The 25,559-nt window shown below is 34.2% G+C and overlaps 1 protein-coding gene across 2 annotated transcripts in view; it reads left to right on the top strand.

The window, feature by feature from the left end:
• The window catches only part of Fkbp14 (peptidyl-prolyl cis-trans isomerase Fkb14), a 33,204-nt gene extending 19,452 nt beyond the window's left edge, over positions 1–13,752 (top strand). The window contains exons 2-4 of one of the 2 annotated variants that reach the window (XM_090102138.1): positions 11,085–11,173; positions 11,591–11,844; positions 12,985–13,752. In XM_090102138.1, the coding sequence (XP_089958264.1) occupies positions 11,085–11,173; positions 11,591–11,844; positions 12,985–13,167 (526 nt within the window). In that variant the 3' untranslated portion in view covers positions 13,168–13,752. The remainder of the gene's footprint in view (positions 1–11,084; positions 11,174–11,590; positions 11,845–12,984) is intronic. The other variant, XM_090102145.1, reaches the window with a different exon arrangement.
• The last annotated feature ends 11,807 nt before the right edge of the window (positions 13,753–25,559 follow it).

Genomic DNA, 25,559 nt, shown 5'->3' with positions numbered 1-25,559 from the left:
TTTTCCTATGTGCGTGGGAGGCTACAACCGCTCACCCCCCCAACCGAGCGCCAGCTGACGTTCACGAGGCTTTATAATACTATACTCTCATGCGTCTGACGAATTATCTTTTGAGAGGAAATAGTTAACCAAATTTGCACCTGGCTCCCTAACCAGAAGTAAAGTAATTTATCTATATTCTTATATATAAAAATGAATCGCAAAATGTGTTGGTAAGCGCATAACTCGAGAACGGCTGAACCGATTTCGATAATTCTTTTTTTATTATATTCCTTGAAGTACGAGGATGGTTCTTATGTAGAGAAAACGTAAATATTATGTACTACGGGCGAAGCCGGGGCGGACCGCTAGTAATATAATATGTATATTGGCATTTGGCGGTCATGAAGTGGTTTTTGTTGGGTGTAGGTAGGTCTTTGTAGAAGCATCATGCAACACTATTACAATCAACACTGGTTGTTTAATAGTCCCTTAAAATCTGAGTGCTTTCGCCTAATTATTCATGACAACGTATTTTGAGGTAAAGGGTATTTCACGCTCCAGAGTGCATTTAAATATTATTTTTGCTTTCCACCAATTAAAGTACTGCATAAAACTATAATAACTTTCACTGAACACTCGATTATGAACTGTTTTGTTTCTAGTCCCTTCTAGATTTAATAAAACCCTATAATTTATATTAAACACGAGAATAACAATGGCTGGAATCTGTCAAGAGACACAAAGTTATTACCAAATGCGCAATGTCTCATAACCCAGTAAAACAAGGTGTTGCCAGGTATAAATATTAAATTTGTATGTTTCTGAGAGTTTCGGCTAACACATGTGATTCCTACACTAACTGCGCTGTTAAAAATTCAGAGAGATGTTATCGCCGTGCTCGCCTTTGTCCTGAATTCTATCGGCGCTTGTTTAGATCGAGGATATCTTGAGTTGGTACACTCATACCTCTTAGTGTAATATCGGACTTAATTAACTCGCATATTCAGTAATAAGTGATGGTATACAATGCACATTTACCTGCTGAATCCGTAATTAACAGGTACGCAACAAGTAATTTCAGGTTTGTGTTAAAATCCATGCAGTTCTTTCTGTACGTGACTGTCAAACAATGGAAACAACATTGCTTATAAATTATCGCATTGTAACAGAATAGATATTCTGGTGGCCAAAAATGTTGGTTTTATTTTTCAACCTTCACGTATGTAAGTAGGTTTATGTGAAGGGTAATAATTTTCAAAATGATTTAAATTATTATTATATTGGTATTATACCTACACTCATACAAGAAAGAGCTTATATTTTTAAGATGTGACGAAGTCTGTCTTATATATTATTAAATAAAGTGGGGGTGGCTAGGGTGGCCGTGTGAAAAATTCAAAGCCAGCAACCGCGTTCAAAGGCTATCGTGCAAAACGTGATGCAGGTTTAATAAAAATAGTTATTTATGAGTTTCACTGCTAGTTCTTGTCAATCCAACATTTTTTTATAAGTAGAATGTGCAGTTATGCAATATTAGTAGAATTATTAGTTAGTTACAATGCGCTTTCGGAGTTTATATAAATTATAGTAACTAGCTGCTCCGCGCGGTTTCACCCCCGTGGCTCCACTCCTGTAGGTCGTAGCGTGATGATATTATATAGCCTATAGCCTTCCTCGATAAATGAGCTATCTAACACCAAAAGAATTTTTCAAATCGGACCAGTAGTTCCCGAGATTAGCGCGTTCAAACAAACAAACTCTTCAGCTTTATAATATTAGTATAGATAGTGGTCCGCTCCGGCTTCGCCCGTGGTAGGTACCTACATGTTTAAACTATCCTATCTCTCAAGTTGGATCGAACTGCACATGGTGTGTGAATTTTATTATAATCGGTTAAGTGGTTTAGGAGTCCATTGAGGACAAACATGAGACATGTGACACGAGATTTATATATATTAAGATAGGTATATTAATTTATATTTAATGGGATTAAAGTTTAAACCAAGTCAAGACATTGCTTCAGTACTTTTATTTATGATTTATATGCTTGTTCACCTTATCACTGTCAATCAGAATCTACTTTCAAATACTTAACTTTTATATTATATGCTTCCTGATAGATGCATTAGTTAATTACATAACTAACCGCCTCCTTGGTACAGTGGATGACGCGTGAGCGTAAAACCGAGGGGTCCTGGGTTCCATTCCCGGTGGAGACGACGAAAAAAAATGTCTCGGTCTGGCAGGATACAGAAGGCTGATGACTGACTTCACTTTGTGGTTATTATTATGTATTAGTTAATTACTAATATGAAATAATGTTTTTTTTTAACAAAAGGAATTCGCACAAACCAAGGACCGTATATTCTTTGCTATTAAATATCGCGATCGTTAACATTTTGAGCACGTGATCATGATATTTAAGAACTTTTCGCTGTAACACTAGGAATCCTAACCAGTTTCTGACGATAGCCAGACTTACTACTTTCACTCAACCGTAACATCAGCGGAACTAATTGATTTAATAGAAAATTACACCTTAATTATGAGATAATTATAAGACAACAGGGACATAAGATAAAATATATTGTTTTATTAACTTAAAAGTCGTAAATACAATATATTTTATCTTACTTACTTTATATTATAATGAATACTGCAACATCGGGATAATAATAAAAGAGTCTGTATCTCAGATAATTGTCTACGACATTTTTGTACAAGTTCCCGGTACCGTATAATAACATCGCCTTTGAAACAGAGTATTCATTAAGGTATACTATTATTAGAAATGTTTTTAATTAAATTTTCTCTTCCATTTAATGCAAGCAAATGCGTCATAAGCATGTCTATTGTTATGAACTTTAATAATGCCGAGCCAATACCATTACTTGAGTAAATATCTCGTTCTTTTATTCTTGCTATTAAAATAAATATGCAGCAACCTAATGTTGCTCAAGGCTGATGTTTGTTTAAAACAAGTACTGTATTCAATACACGAACTATTTGGATAACCCATTAACAATATTTTAACTAGGGATGTAACGATACATGATTTTGCCGATACGATACCGATACCGATATTTGTAGTAATGTATCGGCGATACCGATACCGATACCGATATCGATGGCTTGGTAGAAAAATAAATAGTGAATTATGCATAAAAAGTTACCAACATTTAACAGAGACAACTGTTAATCGTATTCTTTTAAATAAAAATGCCAAATCAAAAAACAACAAAACCATTTATTTTAGTATTATTATTTTACGAAGTCAGTTAAACTTTAAGTAATATACATATAATCAGTACCTAATAAAATTTTACTATTGGTAGAGTTTTTTCAGAAAACAAAGTGCGCACGCGCGGGCGGCCTCCCGCATCGTTCATTGGACGCGGGTTTTTGAATTATTTGATATCAAAATAGTTTGGAAAATCCAAAAGTGCACGCCTCATAATTTTTTTAAAGTGAAACTTTTATTACATCGTCTCAAACTTTTTGGTCTGTGTAGCGCATGTCGCGTGTATCGCGGCTGCCGAGTAGGTATACCTACTCGGCAGCCGACCGACACGCGACGTGCGCTACACAAAGCAGTGTTCGGAACCGTTCGAACAGTTTCACTTTTACCGTGGTTTCATAAAACCACACAACATTTTTTAATAATTATTTATTAATTATTATTTTTGTTTATTTAATAACAATTAAACCACATCGAATCAGACCCTGAAAAATGAAAGGGTTCTATTCCTGAGCATACTCAAGCGTAAGAGAAAAATAAAGACTCGATTAGTAAAGTATTTCGGTCGCTATCGTGTCAACAAGAAAATCCTCCGCACATACAGACACACGGACGTCCAAGACAGAACTTTTTTAAACTGTTTTTTAACTAGTTTAAATAACAAAAATGACATCAAAAATATCATGAACGTTAAAAATAGTGTTTTTTCTTAATATGTGTGTGTATGTATTATCTTACAAGTGCAATGTATGATACATAAAGACATTTTAAGTTTGAAAAATCAGATGTTTTGCGCGAAGTGACAGTAGTACCCACCTCAACGCTTCGCTTATGAGGCGTGCAAAAATTGGTTGTTTGTAAAGTAGGTTTACGATCGAGATGTTTACGTGATAACATAATGCAGTGGCAGCGCTCGAGATGAAACGGGACTCGGGAGATCGGTCCGTCTCTCTCTCGTTATATTACCTGCGATCGCGCTCGTGAGGTTTTGGTGTGACACAAGTTTATGAACATGTCACCCGACTAAAACGATTTTAAAAACGTTATCACGTTAAAAATTAAAAAAATTCAAAATTATTTCTTTCTTTCCTTTACATAAACAAATTTGTGATTGGAACACTCCTAGTAAGCAAATAAAATGCTTGTGTCAGGAGGTTCCGCTCTTCCTTAACACTATTACAGAAACAGAAATAAAACAATATGAATGAATACAATGCAAAAACATAAAAGAAAAGAAAGAAATTTAATAAAAAAATATCGGTATCGGTTGATTTATTATCGGCGATACCGATATATCGGCTTGCCGATATATCGGCCGATATATCGGTATCGGTATCGGTATCGTTACATCCCTAAATTTTTAACCAACAAAAAGCGTAGAATTATACTCGACCGAGATCACATTTGTTTTTGATTAATGATAAAAGTTATACAGATAGGTAAATTTTAATATATATTTATTGAAATTTTGTTAATATAATTTTATTTCAAATATAAATATTATAAAATAAAATATAAATCATAACATTTTCCGCGCGCGGCTTCGCCCGCGTAGTCAAAGGAAATTCCCGTGGGAGTAAGATGTTTCATCGCGGTAAAAAGTAGCATATGTCACTCTCTAGCCTCCTAACTTTTTTCAGACACGGAAATCATATCATAAAATCGCTCCGTGACCCGACGTGAAAGAAGACAAACAAACGAACAAACACAGTACTGTATTTAATTTTAATGGATGAACTTGAAAATTACTAATCAGTAAATCGAAAGAGTTTAAAAATTATTCTAAATAGATGAAAACATTTCGACGCCACGCTCCGCGCCGTTGGAAAATAATTTTCTCACTGCAACGACTGCTCTCTTCTGACATAATATAGTTGAAACCAAAATGAAATCGCTTTCTCTGGCTCTATGTCCCTATGTATGCTTAAATCTTTAAAACAACGCAACGGATTTTAATGCGGTTTTTTTTAATAGATAGAGTGATTCAAGAAGAAGGTTTTAGTATATAATTTATTAGGTTTTAGACGAAGCAACAAAAGACAAAGCCGCGGGCGGTAAGCTTGTAAATTCTAAACTAAATATTTATTTATAACTAAAAACACTGTGTTTAATAATAATTATTGTACTATTCACACGCATTCATATACACAGTCACACACAGCTTATTTCCACAAGGTTTCATTTGAAGGCAGATTGCAACATAATTTGATATCGCTCAGAACAACATCTTGCGAATGCACATTTTTATTATCTGATGTAATCTTGTGTGAGTCTCATTGTCAGGAGAGAGTTGAACTATTGCACCTACATTGCTTTCTCTTTGCTTGTTTAACGTTTAGACCGTAACACTTTCGTTGGTGAGGTCACTTTCGCAGGCTCTTGGTAATGTCCCAAATACACGTAAGCTAATAAAAATGAATAAAAGTACCTATGTAGATATATGCCGCTTAAAATAGAATCTTGAAATCTGGCTAACGTGATCATTTAAATTATTCTAAAAATGGGACTGACAATTTACTGAGAGTTTTTCCAGGAATATTAAGCCAGACGTCCGCGTCGGGAGTTTTAATTTTGCAATTATTCGCACAAGCAATTTTTCTAGTTGAAATCTGTCTTTTAATATGGCGATTGTTCATTTGCGTTTGCTGGGTTGTATGAGCTATGGTAGGCTTTGGTTGTGAATGAACTTATTAAGATTTTGAAGTAAATAACTGAAGTAACATTTGCTTAGATTTTAGAGATGCTCTTAAAATTATTATCGATATATTATGCTCACTTCTGAGACCTACTGATTGTATCCTAAACATCATTTAAAGCGGTCTAGCCATTTCTTAGGACATGGAAAGAAGCAATCGCAGAAGGAATATGTATACATATGTACAACGATAATTTTTTATAGATTTACAGAAAAATAAGCTACTTTAATAGGAAATCATTTGTGGGAGGTTTTTTGATCCATTCCAACGTCAGACGCTTGCAATCTTATAAATGTCTGTTACCTATACTAAGCCCTCTGCCGTGCTCTAACGTAAATTAATACCTATACGAAGTAGGTTTAATTAAATTACCATCACATATTTTATGCCTCATACTATGTTAGAATTAAATGTATGATTGCAGCTTTGTAAAAATACCTACATATATCATAGAAAGCCTTTGATGTTGATGCAACCAGGAAGCAATATTTAGCCACATTGCTAAATGTTAAACAAGTACAACTCAATGGTTCATTACCTAACTAGTTAGTATTCATAGTATGTGAATATTGTCCTAAACTACGTAACACTAGGATGCCCATAACCAGATACCTGCTTGATGATTCGTGAAAGTGAATGCCTCACGGATTCACATGTTTGCGAAACGTATTGCAGAGGATTATTTAATTCAACAATTTACATTTATTTGAATTCGCCTGCTCTTACACCTGAACTCGGATTCATTTCGCAATTTAAGACAAACCTTGGAAGAGTTTAAAATTACTTCCAGAAATTAAACGTTTCCCAAGCCTATGTTGTAATGTTCACTGTATAATTTTAAGAAGAGATCAATTAGGAAAATAATATAGAAACTTCGTGATTCGGACACTACCAATCTTCTTATCTTCTTATATATAAAAATGAATCGCAAAATGTGTTGGTAAGCGCATAACTCGAGAACGGCTGAACCGATTTCGATAATTCTTTTTTTCTTAAATTCCTTGAAGTACGAGGATGGTTCTTATGTAGAGAAAACGTAATGTACCACGGGCGAAGCCGGGGCGGACCGCTAGTCTTATATATAAAAATGAATCGCAAAATGTGTTGGTAAGCGCATAACTCGAGAACGGCTGAACCGATTTCGATAATTCTTTTTTTATTATATTCCTTGAAGTACGAGGATGGTTTTTATGTAGAGAAAACGTAAATATGTACCACGGGCGAAGCCGGGGCGGACCGCTAGTCTTATCTTATCTTATATATAAAAATGAATCGCAAAATGTGTTGGTAAGCGCATAACTCGAGAACGGCTGAACCGATTTCGATAATTCTTTTTTTATTATATTCCTTGAAGTACGAGGATGGTTTTTATGTAGAGAAAACGTAAATATGTACCACGGGCGAAGCCGGGGCGGACCGCTAGTATGTATATAAAAATGAATCGCAAAATGTGTTGGTAAGCGCATAACTCGAGAACGGCTGAACCGATTTCGATAATTCTTTTTTTATTATATTCCTTGAAGTACGAGGATGGTTTTTATGTAGAGAAAACGTAAACATGTACCACGGGCGAAGCCGGGGCGGACCGCTAGTCTTATATATAAAAATGAATCGCAAAATGTGTTGGTAAGCGCATAACTCGAGAACGGCTGAACCGATTTCGATAATTCTTTTTTTAATATATTCCTTGAAGTACGAGGATGGTTTTTATGTAGAGAAAACGTAAATGTGGTACATACCACGGGCGAAGCCGGGGCGGACCGCTAGTAATATATAAAATAACAATACATACATTGAATTCCATCTTGGATTTTAATTTTTATACATCAGATCTACGCACAGTTAATAAATACGAGACAAGAAAAGTAATTGCTCAACCAGACGAAAAATAACGAAAAGGAATGTTGCAACTTCTTAATTACTGAAAAGTCTTTATAAGCTTCGTTGGATAGTTGCATCTATGAGAAATTGTAGTGGAAAATATGATTGTAGAGTTAAAATAAAATACATAGTTAAATGACAAATAGAGCGTGTATAGCTTTTAAATTAGCGTTGCAATTTCAATATATGAGCTACAGAGTGTCAGTGGCTTTAATTAAGTATGGCCCATTGTCCTCGATGGCTATCCAAATAAAGGGCTTAATTGTCAACAAACCCGTCGCAAGTGATAAATATACTATAGATTATAATTATAAAATGTAGGAATCCTCAGAAAAATATCTTACTTAACTCTTTCGGAGATATCTCGGAGCCCGAAGAATTTTGATAATTAATGTATTGGTACCATATCTATTAATATACTGTATATTATATGCGTTTAATATATATATCTATAATGTAATTAAACGAGCAAACGGCTAATTTACGTTTTTATTAATTATAGATACAAATGTTTTGTTCTCAATGAAGATACTTATTTCTAACTATGCAAGAAATAGTCGCATTGTCTGAACATCTGTGAATAGCGCATTCAACCCATTTTGTGTAAAACAAAGGTACCTATTGAGGTTAAAATTATTGTAGAACCAATTTCCCTGGTGTCATCAACAGCTAAATGATATAACGGTTATAAGATAGGTACTATGCAGACATTCTATGTAAACCTGTCTTTGTTGTCATTACTTTGTCCAAAATATAATACAATACACTCTCACTTAGAAAATTTGTCGTAGGTACGTACGTAAAAGTAGATATTTAAATCGACGCGGACGTTGTACCTACAAATTTTTTCTTAATTAGTCTAGATTCATTTATAAGACAAAAAATAAAATAAGTACATATTATCAAGAAGTAAATCGTAGGTGTACAAAAAAGTTTAGTTATAAAATTTCGGAGGGTACGGTTATGTAAAATCTCTGTGATATAGGTGAACAGTTTTCGATGCAGTATCCTGTATTCCGAAACAATGGGCTATGTAATAGTGTTATCCTCGGCACCTATTTATCTTTTTGCCTGATCGCATTGTCAAAATACATGAATAGTTGCACCATGTGCACCCTGTAATAGTGTAATATGTTTTTACTAGGTGTTCTGTATGTGATATTTTTGTCTGCAGCAGAGCTAATTATTATAATTCTTCACTAAATAGTATAAAAGAAAGTTGCTTTCTTTGTTTCTATGTCCCTTTGTATGCTTTAAATATTTTAAACTTACGCAACGGATATTGATGCGTTTTTTTTTTATAGATAGGTCATATTCAAGAGGAAGTTTTTGGTATATAATAATTTATATTTAGACAAAGCAGGCGAAGCTGCAGGCGGTAAGCTAGTTAAAAATATATTGTGCCATAACTACTACTAAAATCACCTGTTAAAGCAATCCAAAACAGAGCCCAAAATAATAAAAAAAATACATTAAAATCCAATAATAAAAAAAAAGAATCTCATGAGAAATCACTACATAGTATAAAACAAGGTCGCTTTCTCTGTCCCTATATCCCTATGTCCCTTTATACGCTTAAATCTTTGAAACTACGCAACGGATTTTGATGGGTTTTTTTTAATAGATAGAGTGATTCAAGAGGAAGGTTTATATGTATAATAACATCCATTAAATAGTGGAGAAGTACTGTTATTTTTGAGGTTTCTAATGTGATGTCGTAAAAAATTACATTTTTTCCGCTTACATTGCAAACGCAACCCTACGACTTACGAGTTGTATCAAAATAATGTACTAAGTATTATACACATTGAAAAGGTCTACGGCGTGATTGAGTAACAGACAGACAGACAGAGTTACTTTCGCATTTATAATATTAGTATGGATTTAAAAATTGCGGGACGTAGCGTTTGCGGCGGTACCGGCCGGCCGCCCGGCTATATACATATTTTACATCTGCTCCGCGCGGTTTCACCCCTGTGGCTCCACTTCTGTTGGTCGTGCATGATGATATATACCCTATAACCTTTCTCGATAAATGGGCTATCTAACACCGAAAGAATCGGACCAGTAGTTCCCGAGATTAGCGCGTTCAAACAAACAAACTCTTCAGCTTTATAATATTAGTATAGATACCCGTGCGAAGCCGGAGCGGGCCGCTATGTTTTTATATTATACAACGTTCACAGTTTTTCTGTAGTGTATTTAGTATCAGCATTGCACCCGTGCGAAGCCGGGGCGGGTCGCTAGTATTTTATAACTCATAAACTCAAAAGCTGCAGGCTCACTGAGTTACGTACATTTCAAAGAATACGTTTAAGCTACATTTAAGTACATTTCAAAGAATACGTTTAAGCTATTCGTCTGTGGTTTCTGGTATGAATTTAATGTCCTTTTTTGTGGTGTCTCTCAATGTTAGCCAGAAGGGCTTCTTCTACATTTTATCGCGGTCGCGTGGGTGAACTGAAGGTTCACCCTGGTAGCGACATGCGCAAGGGCGTCCCCCCTGGATGGGTATCTCGAACCTCGGCTTGGGCTGTTGCTTGAGTGGAGGAGGCCAGAAGGGCCCGAGTCGGACGGGACTCGGGACTCTATCCTTCCTCAGATTTCCAACTACCTGTGTACCGAATTTCATTTAAACCGGGTCAGTGGTTTAAGCGTGAAGCAGAAACTACAATATTAGCACTGATAATATAATACTATACCTACAATATTATATAGTTACGATATCTACCATGCATTTATCAGCTTGATTCTTCGTAAAATACATGAGGGACTATTTATACCTACTATGAACACTCGCGACCGTCAGCTGCGACTCCGTTGATGGGTCGGGCAGTGGTACCTAGCTTCTCACGCATGTACAAAAAAAAACAAAATTCAGTCATTTCCTCTCATTAGAAAATTTGTCATATTATATTTTATCTATTATCTTGAAAGAAGAACAAAATCAGCTGGCCGTAGCATGGTGGATTATACGTCAGCTGGCAGCTTGAACTTGAGAAATAAAAAATTTTCAGTGATTTCCTCTCAACTCAAAATTTACCTGGTGATCGTTTATATGCTACTATAAATGAAATTTAATGTCAGCTGGCTGTATCTTGGTGGAAAGTTCGTCAGCTGGAACCTAGAAAGTAACGCAACAGCATCTATAACCTACTGAATCTTATTAGCTGACGAATTTTCCATTGACTTACAAGTTACTGCTTAGTACTTGAAAGTTATTACTGTAAATTTAATGACCGATGTAAATACCGACATCTTGCTAACTATTCATTTCTTCGTTACAGCTACGACCGCGACCAACCTTTCACTTTCCAACTCGGTGCCGGTCAGGTGATCAAAGGTTGGGATGAGGGTCTCGTTGACATGTGTGTCGGTAAGTAATTTTCTCTTCGACATAATATCTTTCTTCTCTTTATCTTTATCATAATATATATAGATATTATCTATGTATGAATCTCAATGCATTTGTATAGCGGTAGTCTCTTGGAGACTAAAAACGAAGATATTTGAGTAGCCTTGTGCACGAATGGCCCAAGATAAACTTTTATAAAGAAAATACTGATTTTTAATTCTGTTAATCTTTACTGTATGGATAAATTGACTCGTAAACTAATAATAATCTGTTTTCAGTTACAAATACTTAGTTATAAAAATTGTTCTTACACAATCGTAGATACCTACAAATCTTTACTAATAATTATAAAGTTTCGAGTCGAGCTGTCAGTTGACAGCGTTGAAACTTAAAACAGTTAATTAACAGTGTGATGTAAGGTACTGCCATAATTTTCAGGTGAAAAACGAAAGCTGGTGATCCCATCGTCGCTCGGGTACGGTGAGCGCGGGGCCGGCAACGTGATCCCACCCCACGCCACCCTCCACTTCGAAGTGGAACTCATCAACATCGGCGACTCGCCCCCAACAACCAACGTATTCAAAGAGATCGACGCTGACAAGGACAACATGCTGTCCCGCGAAGAAGTGAGTATAGAGTTAGCCTTCTTGGCAATGGACACAGATCGTGACTCGGTGCTGTCGAGAGAAGAGGTCAGTTCACGATTATATGGGTGATGGGATCTAACCGCATCTGCATACAAATGTAATTAATTACGCATGGACAGTCTGTAATTTCTAAAGTATTTAGTGCACGGCAATGAGCTGATTGCTTGAATACCATAAAATATAGCCTTATTTATATAAATTTCAATTTCAGTATTATAATCAATATTTTCCCTCCGTTGCTGTCAAATTCTTCAATAATTTGGAAAATCCAAAAGTGCACGTCTCATAATTTTTTTTAATAAATATTTATTAATTATTATTTTTGTTTATTTAATAACAATTAAACCACATCGAATCAGACTCTGAAAAATGAAAGGGTTCTATTCCTGAGCATACTCAAGCGTAAGGGAAAAAAAAAGACTCGATTAGTAAAGTATTTCGGTCGCTATCGTGTTAACAAGAAAAAGGATCCGCACATACAGACACACGGACGTCCAAGACAGAACTTTTTTAAACTGTTTTTTAACTAGTTTAAATAACAAAAATGACATCAAAAATAAAAGTATGTATTATCTTACAAGTGCAATGTATGATACATAAAGACATTTTAAGTTTGAAAAATCAGATGTTTTGCGCGAAGTGACAGTAGTACCCACCTCAACGCTTCGCTTATGAGGCGTGCAATAGTTGAGAAATAATTATAAATATTTAATAAATAATTTTAAAATGTTCACATAATATAATCCATCCATCTATAATTTTTGAAGTGAAAACTTCTTTAGCGGCGTTGGGTATAAAATCCTAAACTCGCGTCAGGACACGTGACCCTGATCGAAAAAGCGTAAGACGGATGGATATCAAACATGCTCAACGTTAATAATCAAGTTTTCACTTCTGCCGGCACTCCCGGAGTGCAACCCGTCTTTTTTTTATTACTGGTTTAACTGTTTAGTTATTTAGTTATTACTGGTTTAACTGTTAGAACAACCGACAACGTTTGCCGGGTGACTCTAACTTCAGAAAGTATTGCTATCCAGTCTTCTCAGTATAAGCTTTACTTGGTTTCAAACTAGGTGGCGTTGTATCAAATTATGTATTAAAATATGCCTAACAATTTATATTAAGTACGTAAATAAGTTATTTCTATTAGATAATTAATATACAAAACTTATTTTTATTTGCCAGGTCAGCGAATATCTGAAGAAGCAGATGGTTCCATCCGACGGCGCTGAAATTAGCGAAGACATCAAACAAATGCTCGAGAGCCATGACAAACTAGTCGAAGAAATATTCCAACATGAAGACAAAGATAAGAACGGTTTCATCAGCCACGAAGAATTCTCAGGACCAAAACACGACGAACTATAAATGTTATGTACAACAAACTCCCAAATTAGGCTAATGCGGGGAGTACTATAATAATTATAGACTATAGAGATTGGCACATATTTATAATCCGTATAATACAATATATTGGCTCAGTTAAGTTATAACTTTTAATGGAGTGGCGCGTCGATTACTGCATGATCATGCATAATAAGATAGTTAGTCTTTACTTTTTAATTTTTATACATAATTATGTTGTTGGTACTTATGCCTTTTATTATGTTAAGTCAAATAATTTATTTTAATAAGTTATAGATTTTACACCGTTTCGTTCTCAATTCATATTATATTTTTTAATATTATGTTTTGCAATTTTGCTGATTTATTAAGATAATTATTGTTGTACTCGTATGTCTTAGTAACATTCAAACTTTATTACCAATTACCATAGATCTGTAATAATATGTCGTTATACCTAACTCGCTTTTTATACATTCTTATGTTACATATCTACTTATTAAATAAGTATAATATGTCTATGGTATACTCGGCTTAAATATTTTCAATAGAAATAATATATGATGATCATTTCTTGAGATGTTGAAATAAATTAAAATATGGCTAAAACTGAGTTTCAATTACCCTTAATAATCTTCTTATATATAAAAATGAATCGCAAAATGTGTTGGTAAGCGCATAACTCGAGAACGGCTGAACCGATTTCGATAATTCTTTTTTTATTATATTCCTTGAAGTACGAGGATGGTTCTTATGTAGAGAAAACGTAAACATGTACCACGGGCGAAGCCGGGGCGGACCGCTAGTCTTATATATAAAAAACCGGCCAAGTGCGAGTCGGACTCGCGCACCGAGGGTTCCGTACAAACCTGCAAGGTTTTTTATGGTTTTCGTAATTTTTCCTTTATCTATGCTATAAGACGTTGCTTCGTACCAAATTTCAAGATTCTGAGTTCACGGGAAGCACCCTGTAGGTTTTGATTCCCTTGCAAGTGTCGAAAATTTGCGGCATAAACGGCTGTATCTTTTGATTGCGTTGGCTTAGAAGTTTGATTTTTTTCTCAGCTTCAAGGGACAGTAGACCTGAGTAATTGATATAAATTTCAGCTTCATACCTCCACGCGTTCCTGAGAAAAAGGGTCTTGACAGACGGACGGACGGACAGACGGACAACAAAGTGATCCTATAAGGGTTCCGTTTTTTACTTTTGAGGTACGGAACCCTAAAAATTAATCGCAAAATGTGTTGGTAAGCGCATAACTCGAGAACGGCTGAACCGATTTCGATAATTCTTTTTTATTATATTCCTTGAAGTACGAGGATGGTTCTTATGTAGAGAAAACGTAAATATGTACCACGGGCGAAGCCGGGGCGGACCGCCAGTCTTATATATAAAAATGAATCGCAAAATGTGTTGGTAAGCGCATAACTCGAGAACGGCTGAACCGATTTCGATAATTCTTTTTTTATTATATTCCTTGAAGTACGAGGATGGTTCTTATGTAGAAAACGTAAACATGTACCACGGGCGAAGCCGGGGCGGACCGCTAGTAATTAATATTTCTAATTTATTTACGTATCAAATACAATGATATCCTTTATTTTCTTATAATATTCCAGTGAATTATATCTTAGATAAAAATATGAATACGTGTTATCTTTTTTGAATAATATATTGACACTCTACATAATATCAAGGTAGAGATCAAGAAGCTTATATCTAATACACTGGAGATTTCGGTATGAACATTTGACGTGTAACAAGAAAATTGTTGTGTTCTATCACTTTCACACCTAACTTGGTATTGCCACTGTTAATACGAAGTTTTCCCAAGGCTACTATGTATGCTGTAATATTCTATGCAAAAGGTTAGTTTTTGTACATGAGTTTGTTGATAAATTGCCAACAACGTCATTCAGAAGCATTGTTGGATGAGACAATTATTATTTATGCTAAATAAAATAAGTATCTGAACCAATTATTAAAAAGCGATATTCCCTGATTATGGGTAGTTACCATAATAAAATTGTAGCAACTCTCACTTTGACAATATGGCATAAGTGTCAAAAAAATTGCGTCGCTTCGAATATATTTTAAGTTAATATTGTTGCGTATTTAATAAATATTTTCCGAATATTAATAATGTATTGCATTGTGAAAAATTGCAGAAGTTTTTGGACACCAAATTCTGGCCTATAATTTCACAGGCAAGTGTATATTTACGTTATTTACAATATTCCTCAATACTCATTCATGCATTTACCTGTTTAGAATCATTTTAATGGCAAAAATCGTCAAATTTATCATCATTTTACTAAGCAATCATGATAAATAAGTTCTTTTCCTAATACTTTCATCATTTTTCAACAAGTTTTCAACAAACAAATTTAACAAGTAAGGTAACCATGATGATGGGTTTTTAGTTTTTACGGATAGCGACGATAATATATTGCTAAACAATATTATGATGAACATTTAGAACACCATTTTAAAAATTTTTATACTAGTAATGAAACAACACACGACATCAGTATTGCACTCACATATTGTGGTTTGTTCTTTTTTACATTGAAATTTATACTTTTTAACCTAATATTTTTTTGTTTTACGTATTTCAGCTTTCCAAAAATGAAATAAAAAGAAATAAATGGCTGTCCATAGTGCCTATCAAGGGTAAAATTTATCAACATGCCAGAATATGCAGTTTGCATTTTAAGCCTGAGGATTACGGTCCAGAAAAAAAATTATTTACTGCGTCTCTACTGTTAAAGTAATTTTAATTATATTATAATTAACCACCATGAAACCATTAGTAACCGTAAGTACAGCTCCTGAAAGACATACGAATTTCTGAGAACAGCTGTAATATCGTTACCACACATCAACACTAGCGATGCAACTCTCCCTTTGGAATATTGAAAAGTTTTAGACTGAAGCTTGAGTAACCAAAACGATATAATATAAATACTGTTAAAAATATATGTCGTTATTATTTATAGACCATGATTTTTAGTTTTTTTTATTTCGAAAAATCCTGAATATACAAACCAGTGTGGTCACCCACAGAAAGAGACAAAAAACAACACTGACGTCATTCAAGGTTATATTTTCTTGTGACAAGTTAATGGTCATAGTGCAATCTCCAGTGTATAAGATATAAGCTTCTTGGTAGAGATAAACTACGATAACATGGCGCGCCCCTCCAAATTACTCTTTCAATGTGTGTAGTGACATCCTTACGAAGGAGTTTGTATGCAGTTGTACGTATTCGTCTTTAGTAGCCTGTAGCAGGCCGGCAGCGGTCTGAGACAGTCAAGTTATTAATTCTACGTCGCTCAGTAATACGAAAGTACTGATTGCAAAACAAGTTAGTAATGGAAAATTCAAGAAAAAAAATGAGCAAGAATTTTATTCACGTAGGAGAATCCGATTCTGAAAATGACACATCAAGCTTCTATGACAGTGATGAAGAAAATTTTAGTTCCAGTGCCAATAGAGATCAATAAGATTTAAGTTTGTTTGATTTATGTTTTATCTACATAATAATTCAATAAAGGATATTTTATTTATTATTTATTTATTTATTTAATACACAATAACAAAATCAAATGACCAAATTTACCCCGGCAACTGTCGAAAAATAAAAATAAATTCCGACTTTGTGGACCACCATTTTAGTACGGCATCTGTGTCATACTATTTCTATACTGCTTTTAAGCCATTATTCCGCAACGCCGTACAAAAATCATGGAGACAAGGGGAGAAAATCTCTACCTGAACCTTCGAATTCTCATCTGCACTCAGGTGGACAGCTTACAAGTGACGTCATAGTGCTGAATCTTATTATTTTATGCTCTTATATCATTCTAGATAGGTCAGGTGGTGGGTCAAATGACCCATAATTTTTTCAACACGGGCCTGTAGTCTAATAGAGTAAATAATAAAATTACATTTCAGTATTTGAACACTGTAATAAAATTAATTCATAGTTTTTTTGCAATCAGTACTCGTAATATCTCACTTATTACCAGATTTGTTGGTCAACTAATCATAAGTTGCCGAGCGCCCAAGACAACGCACGTGTCGTTTTCATAGAATACGTCAGTGCAGCGCCATTACTAATAATAATGAGCGATTAGAGCGTGACTAGTCGAGCAACAAATCCGTGGATTTGTTTTTGTTTGACGGCCGTCTCATTACGCACACATGCGTTGTGAATCTTGGTGGTGCATTGTAAATACTTTCAAACGTTTTGAATTTTGGAGGGGCGCGCCATGTTATCGTAGTTTAACTCTATAATTAACTCTATTACAAAGTATATTGCTTCATCTCTCCCATTACTCTATAATAAAATTTTCAAAGAATACACATAACTACTGGGTCGATTTATAAAAGAGAAGCCTCTATTTAAGGTAGGCGATCAAGAAGACTGTATCAACTATAGACCTATCTCGATTTTACCAACATTAATGTATTCGAGAAATTAATGCTAAACCAATTGACTAGTCCCTTTGCATCTAATAATTTACTGCACACCAAACAGTTTGATTTCACAAAGAGGTCGCTCAACAACAGATGCTGGAGTTGCACTGCTAACACATATATATAAAGCATGAGAAAAATTAATAAATGCTCTGAGGATATTTTGTGACCTCTCCAAGGCATTTGACTGCGTTGAACATTGAACATTGTACAAAAAAGCCGTTTTTCATACAAACGTAGTCCCCTGTTTCCTCCCTGGATTGTGCCACTAGAGCAATATATTTTTTACTTATATTCGTCCATGGTACAACTACGATCTATCAGTTGATTTTTTTTAAATCATACCTTTTTAATATAAAAAAAAATATAGGTACAGTCAGAAGCATAAATATATTACCATTTGCAGATTAGCAATAATATCTGTCATAAGAATGGGTTCAATAATATCTGTCTGCCCGTATACAGCAAAAATATCTGACATTAGTAGGCAGCATAATAAAGTGGCATCAAAATTATGTGACGAAAATGTTACAGCAAATAATTGTGACAACCTCTCGAAGCATAAATATGTGACGTCACCTAGGAGGCAATAATATCTGACACAATTTTAAATTTCTGTATTGTAAAATATAATTGATTCCTCACAAAAAGCATAAATATGTGACACTAGCTTTCCGCTCGCGGCTTCGCCTGCGTTTTCACAGAAATACACCATAGTTCCCGATCCCGTGGGAATTTTGGGATAAAACCTATCCTAAGTGTTAACCCAAGTTACCCTTTATTTGTCTGCTAAATTTTATTGTAATCGGTTCAGTAGTATTTGCGTGAAAGAGTAACAAACACAGACACACACATACACATCCTCACAAACTTTCGCATTAATAATACTAGGTTAGTAGGATAGGAAGTAGGATTATAGTAGGACTAGTAGGATAAGATAGGATAGGATTTTAAAAAGGCAAAACGTTATTTATTGAATTAGTGTTATGTATTTTGCTGGGGTAAGAATATGAACAAAAGACACATTATATTTTGTAAATATTTTTTTTTTTTATAAAATTACGATAATATGATAACTTGGCATAATTTTCGATACTCAATAAAATAATAGCAATATTATAGGCTAATTATTATTATTATAAATGAAAATGAATAACGGAGCAATCGTGTCAAACGCCGCTAACGTCAAATATAACAAAACTGAAAACATGTGACAAAACAATTTCTAAATAATACATGAAGGTTACACTGAACCTTCAAATAAAATAGATCTACCCAAGTGGGCATTCATATAAGTATATGAATACTTTAATTTTGTCATGATATCTTATCCTTCTAATATTATAAATGCGAAAGTTCGTGAGTATCATGTATCTAAGGATGTTTGTTACTCTTTCACACAAATAAAAGAGAAAATGGAATTTAGCACACACATAGAAGGTAACTTGGATTAACGCTTATGAGAGCCTTTATCCTGGAAATCCCACAGGAACGGAAACCATGCCATTTTCTTTGAAAACGCGGGCGAAGCCGCGGGTGTTAAACTAGTAGGATATATGTAATATCTAGACATACAATATGTAGTATACAACGACGGCACATATTAATTAATATGGTAATAATGTTTTAAAACAACGTAGTTAAAATAAAATTTATTTATTTTGTATTAATTCAATATTAAATTAAAAATAAAATTGTGTCAGATATTATTGCTTCCTAGTTGATGTCACATATTTATGCTTTTAGTGTGGAATCAACGCAAAATACAGAAATATAAAATTGTGTCAGATATTATTGCCACCTAGTCGGTGTCACATATTTATGCTTTGTGTGAGGAATCGATGCAAAATACAGAAATATGAAATTGTGTCAGATATTATTGCTTCCTAGTTGATGTCACATATTTATGCTTTTTGTGAGGAATCTATGCAAAATATAGAAATATGAAATTGTGTCAGATATTATTGCCACCTAGTTGATGTCACATATTCTAGCGGTCCGCCCCGGCTTCGCCCGTGGTACATATTTCGAAATAAAAGGTAGTCTATGTTCTTTCTCAGGGTCTAAAGATTATCTGTGCCAAATTTCATCAAAATCGGTCCAGTAGTTTATGCGTGAAAACCATACATACATACATACATACAAACCTTTCCTCTTTATAATATTAGTATAGATTTGTATGAGGAATCGATGCAAAATACAGAAATATGAAATTGTGTCAGATATTATTGCTTCCTAGTTGATGTCACATATTTATGCCGTGAGAGGTTGTCACAATTATTTGCTGTAACATTTTCGTCACATAATTTTGATGCCACTTTATTATGTTGCCTACTAATGTCAGATATTTTTGCTGTATACGGGCAGACAGATATTATTGAATTAGTTCTAGTGACAGATATTTTTGCACATCGCCCCCTAGGCATATATTATTGCTCGTGACTGTACAGTCAGAAGCATAAATATATTACCATTTGCAGATTAGCAATAATATCTGTCATAAGAATGGGTTCAATAATATCTGTCTGCCCGTATACAGCAAAAATATCTGACATTAGTAGGCAGCATAATAAAGTGGCATCAAAATTATGTGACGAAAATGTTACAGCAAATAATTGTGACAACCTCTCGAAGCATAAATATGTGACGTCACCTAGGAGGCAATAATATCTGACACAATTTTAAATTTCTGTATTGTAAAATATAATTGATTCCTCACAAAAAGCATAAATATGTGACACTAGCTTTCCGCTCGCGGCTTCGCCTGCGTTTTCACAGAAATACACCATAGTTCCCGATCCCGTGGGAATTTTGGGATAAAACCTATCCTAAGTGTTAACCCAAGTTACCCTTTATTTGTCTGCTAAATTTTATTGTAATCGGTTCAGTAGTATTTGCGTGAAAGAGTAACAAACACAGACACACACATACACATCCTCACAAACTTTCGCATTAATAATACTAGGTTAGTAGGATAGGAAGTAGGATTATAGTAGGACTAGTAGGATAAGATAGGATAGGATTTTAAAAAGGCAAAACGTTATTTATTGAATTAGTGTTATGTATTTTGCTGGGGTAAGAATATGAACAAAAGACACATTATATTTTGTAAATATTTTTTTTTTTTATAAAATTACGATAATATGATAACTTGGCATAATTTTCGATACTCAATAAAATAATAGCAATATTATAGGCTAATTATTATTATTATAAATGAAAATGAATAACGGAGCAATCGTGTCAAACGCCGCTAACGTCAAATATAACAAAACTGAAAACATGTGACAAAACAATTTCTAAATAATACATGAAGGTTACACTGAACCTTCAAATAAAATAGATCTACCCAAGTGGGCATTCATATAAGTATATGAATACTTTAATTTTGTCATGATATCTTATCCTTCTAATATTATAAATGCGAAAGTTCGTGAGTATCATGTATCTAAGGATGTTTGTTACTCTTTCACACAAATAAAAGAGAAAATGGAATTTAGCACACACATAGAAGGTAACTTGGATTAACGCTTATGAGAGCCTTTATCCTGGAAATCCCACAGGAACGGAAACCATGCCATTTTCTTTGAAAACGCGGGCGAAGCCGCGGGTGTTAAACTAGTAGGATATATGTAATATCTAGACATACAATATGTAGTATACAACGACGGCACATATTAATTAATATGGTAATAATGTTTTAAAACAACGTAGTTAAAATAAAATTTATTTATTTTGTATTAATTCAATATTAAATTAAAAATAAAATTGTGTCAGATATTATTGCTTCCTAGTTGATGTCACATATTTATGCTTTTAGTGTGGAATCAACGCAAAATACAGAAATATAAAATTGTGTCAGATATTATTGCCACCTAGTCGGTGTCACATATTTATGCTTTGTGTGAGGAATCGATGCAAAATACAGAAATATGAAATTGTGTCAGATATTATTGCTTCCTAGTTGATGTCACATATTTATGCTTTTTGTGAGGAATCTATGCAAAATATAGAAATATGAAATTGTGTCAGATATTATTGCCACCTAGTTGATGTCACATATTCTAGCGGTCCGCCCCGGCTTCGCCCGTGGTACATATTTCGAAATAAAAGGTAGTCTATGTTCTTTCTCAGGGTCTAAAGATTATCTGTGCCAAATTTCATCAAAATCGGTCCAGTAGTTTATGCGTGAAAACCATACATACATACATACATACAAACCTTTCCTCTTTATAATATTAGTATAGATTTGTATGAGGAATCGATGCAAAATACAGAAATATGAAATTGTGTCAGATATTATTGCTTCCTAGTTGATGTCACATATTTATGCCGTGAGAGGTTGTCACAATTATTTGCTGTAACATTTTCGTCACATAATTTTGATGCCACTTTATTATGTTGCCTACTAATGTCAGATATTTTTGCTGTATACGGGCAGACAGATATTATTGAATTAGTTCTAGTGACAGATATTTTTGCACATCGCCCCCTAGGCATATATTATTGCTCGTGACTGTACAGTCAGAAGCATAAATATATTACCATTTGCAGATTAGCAATAATATCTGTCATAAGAATGGGTTCAATAATATCTGTCTGCCCGTATACAGCAAAAATATCTGACATTAGTAGGCAGCATAATAAAGTGGCATCAAAATTATGTGACGAAAATGTTACAGCAAATAATTGTGACAACCTCTCGAAGCATAAATATGTGACGTCACCTAGGAGGCAATAATATCTGACACAATTTTAAATTTCTGTATTGTAAAATATAATTGATTCCTCACAAAAAGCATAAATATGTGACACTAGCTTTCCGCTCGCGGCTTCGCCTGCGTTTTCACAGAAATACACCATAGTTCCCGATCCCGTGGGAATTTTGGGATAAAACCTATCCTAAGTGTTAACCCAAGTTACCCTTTATTTGTCTGCTAAATTTTATTGTAATCGGTTCAGTAGTATTTGCGTGAAAGAGTAACAAACACAGACACACACATACACATCCTCACAAACTTTCGCATTAATAATACTAGGTTAGTAGGATAGGAAGTAGGATTATAGTAGGACTAGTAGGATAAGATAGGATAGGATTTTAAAAAGGCAAAACGTTATTTATTGAATTAGTGTTATGTATTTTGCTGGGGTAAGAATATGAACAAAAGACACATTATATTTTGTAAATATTTTTTTTTTTTATAAAATTACGATAATATGATAACTTGGCATAATTTTCGATACTCAATAAAATAATAGCAATATTATAGGCTAATTATTATTATTATAAATGAAAATGAATAACGGAGCAATCGTGTCAAACGCCGCTAACGTCAAATATAACAAAACTGAAAACATGTGACAAAACAATTTCTAAATAATACATGAAGGTTACACTGAACCTTCAAATAAAATAGATCTACCCAAGTGGGCATTCATATAAGTATATGAATACTTTAATTTTGTCATGATATCTTATCCTTCTAATATTATAAATGCGAAAGTTCGTGAGTATCATGTATCTAAGGATGTTTGTTACTCTTTCACACAAATAAAAGAGAAAATGGAATTTAGCACACACATAGAAGGTAACTTGGATTAACGCTTATGAGAGCCTTTATCCTGGAAATCCCACAGGAACGGAAACCATGCCATTTTCTTTGAAAACGCGGGCGAAGCCGCGGGTGTTAAACTAGTAGGATATATGTAATATCTAGACATACAATATGTAGTATACAACGACGGCACATATTAATTAATATGGTAATAATGTTTTAAAACAACGTAGTTAAAATAAAATTTATTTATTTTGTATTAATTCAATATTAAATTAAAAATAAAATTGTGTCAGATATTATTGCTTCCTAGTTGATGTCACATATTTATGCTTTTAGTGTGGAATCAACGCAAAATACAGAAATATAAAATTGTGTCAGATATTATTGCCACCTAGTCGGTGTCACATATTTATGCTTTGTGTGAGGAATCGATGCAAAATACAGAAATATGAAATTGTGTCAGATATTATTGCTTCCTAGTTGATGTCACATATTTATGCTTTTTGTGAGGAATCTATGCAAAATATAGAAATATGAAATTGTGTCAGATATTATTGCCACCTAGTTGATGTCACATATTCTAGCGGTCCGCCCCGGCTTCGCCCGTGGTACATATTTCGAAATAAAAGGTAGTCTATGTTCTTTCTCAGGGTCTAAAGATTATCTGTGCCAAATTTCATCAAAATCGGTCCAGTAGTTTATGCGTGAAAACCATACATACATACATACATACAAACCTTTCCTCTTTATAATATTAGTATAGATTTGTATGAGGAATCGATGCAAAATACAGAAATATGAAATTGTGTCAGATATTATTGCTTCCTAGTTGATGTCACATATTTATGCCGTGAGAGGTTGTCACAATTATTTGCTGTAACATTTTCGTCACATAATTTTGATGCCACTTTATTATGTTGCCTACTAATGTCAGATATTTTTGCTGTATACGGGCAGACAGATATTATTGAATTAGTTCTAGTGACAGATATTTTTGCACATCGCCCCCTAGGCATATATTATTGCTCGTGACTGTACATTAGGGCAATTTTGTTTAGTTTTCTCTAAAAATTTCTGGCAGTACTCATGATGAAATCGGAACGAATTTATCGGATAATGTGAAAGGGCAAATTGTATCCGATATCCGATCGGATAGTGTGAAAACGCTCAAAGTTGGAAAAAAATCTGAAAAAATAGTGGTGAAAAAAATTTGCCTACTTGAAGGATGTACTTATAATTACTGAGAGTGAGAGACACTACCGCTAGGTACTTATGTTTTAACCATTTATACAGTACTAGCACTACTACCAAACCCGGCGAACTCCGTTTCGCCACCAGAGACACCTTTTCTTTGCTATAAACCTCACGGAGCCCGAGACCTTTCCAACGAATGCAAAACTGTGGAAATCGGTTCGTGCGTTCTGGAGTTATAGCGTCAGGAAGGAAAACCCGACTTATTTTTATATAGTACTAGCGACCCGCCCCGGCTTCGCACGGGTGCAATGCTGATACTAAATACACTACAGAAAAACTGTGAACGTTGTATATAAAAATATAGCGGCCCGCTCCGGCTTCGCAAGGGTATAAAATAGATAGCCGGGCGGCCGGCCGGTACCGCCGCAAACGCTACGCAATTTTTAAATCTGTAATATCTTCGAAAATATTCACTTAAATCATACGGTGTAAAGAGCCATATAGATCTATATTAAATGAACAATGTATTCAAGGTATTTAATTGGTTAAGGATTAATGCTGTTTTGGTTAAAATCGCATCGAAAATTAGCCATTATTTGTCGTAAAAAGTAAATGACTGAATACATGAGTTATTGTGGGTTATCCATAAGAGATAGACATATACCATCGCGGACTTTTCTGTAGACCTTTTCAATGTGTATAATACTTAGTACATTATTTTGATAAAACTCGTAGGGTTCAGCCTGCGTTTGCATTTTGCAATGTAAGCGAAAAAAATGAAATTTTTTACGACATCACATTAGAAATCTCAAAAATAACAGTACTTCTCCACTATTTAATGGATGTTATTATACATATAAACCTTCCTCTTGAATCACTCTATCTATTAAATAAAACCGGCCAAGTGCGAGTCGGGCTCGCGCACAAAGGGTTCCGTAGCAGCAAATATAATAAATTACAGTTAAATCAACCTATCTCAAAAACTATAAGAGATACTTTGATCAAACCAAAAATCGTTGAAAGAGTTAATTAGCATGCATCACCTCTATTTTTTTTAGAATTTTATACCCCGTAGTTATAAAAATAGAGGGGGGGGGACATACTTTTTACGACTTTGAGAGCTGATATCTCAAAAACCGTTCACTTTAAGAAAAATGTTTTTTAGAAAACTTTATATCATT

The sequence above is a fragment of the Colias eurytheme genome, chromosome 1 (genome assembly GCF_061535395.1).
Source record: "Colias eurytheme isolate Ceu_HAF_F1 chromosome 1, ilColEury1 Martin Lab GWU primary, whole genome shotgun sequence".
In the NCBI taxonomy this organism is placed as follows: domain Eukaryota; kingdom Metazoa; phylum Arthropoda; class Insecta; order Lepidoptera; family Pieridae; genus Colias; species Colias eurytheme.
Note: the sequence above shows the minus strand (reverse complement) of the source record. Positions and strands in the feature narration are given on the sequence as shown.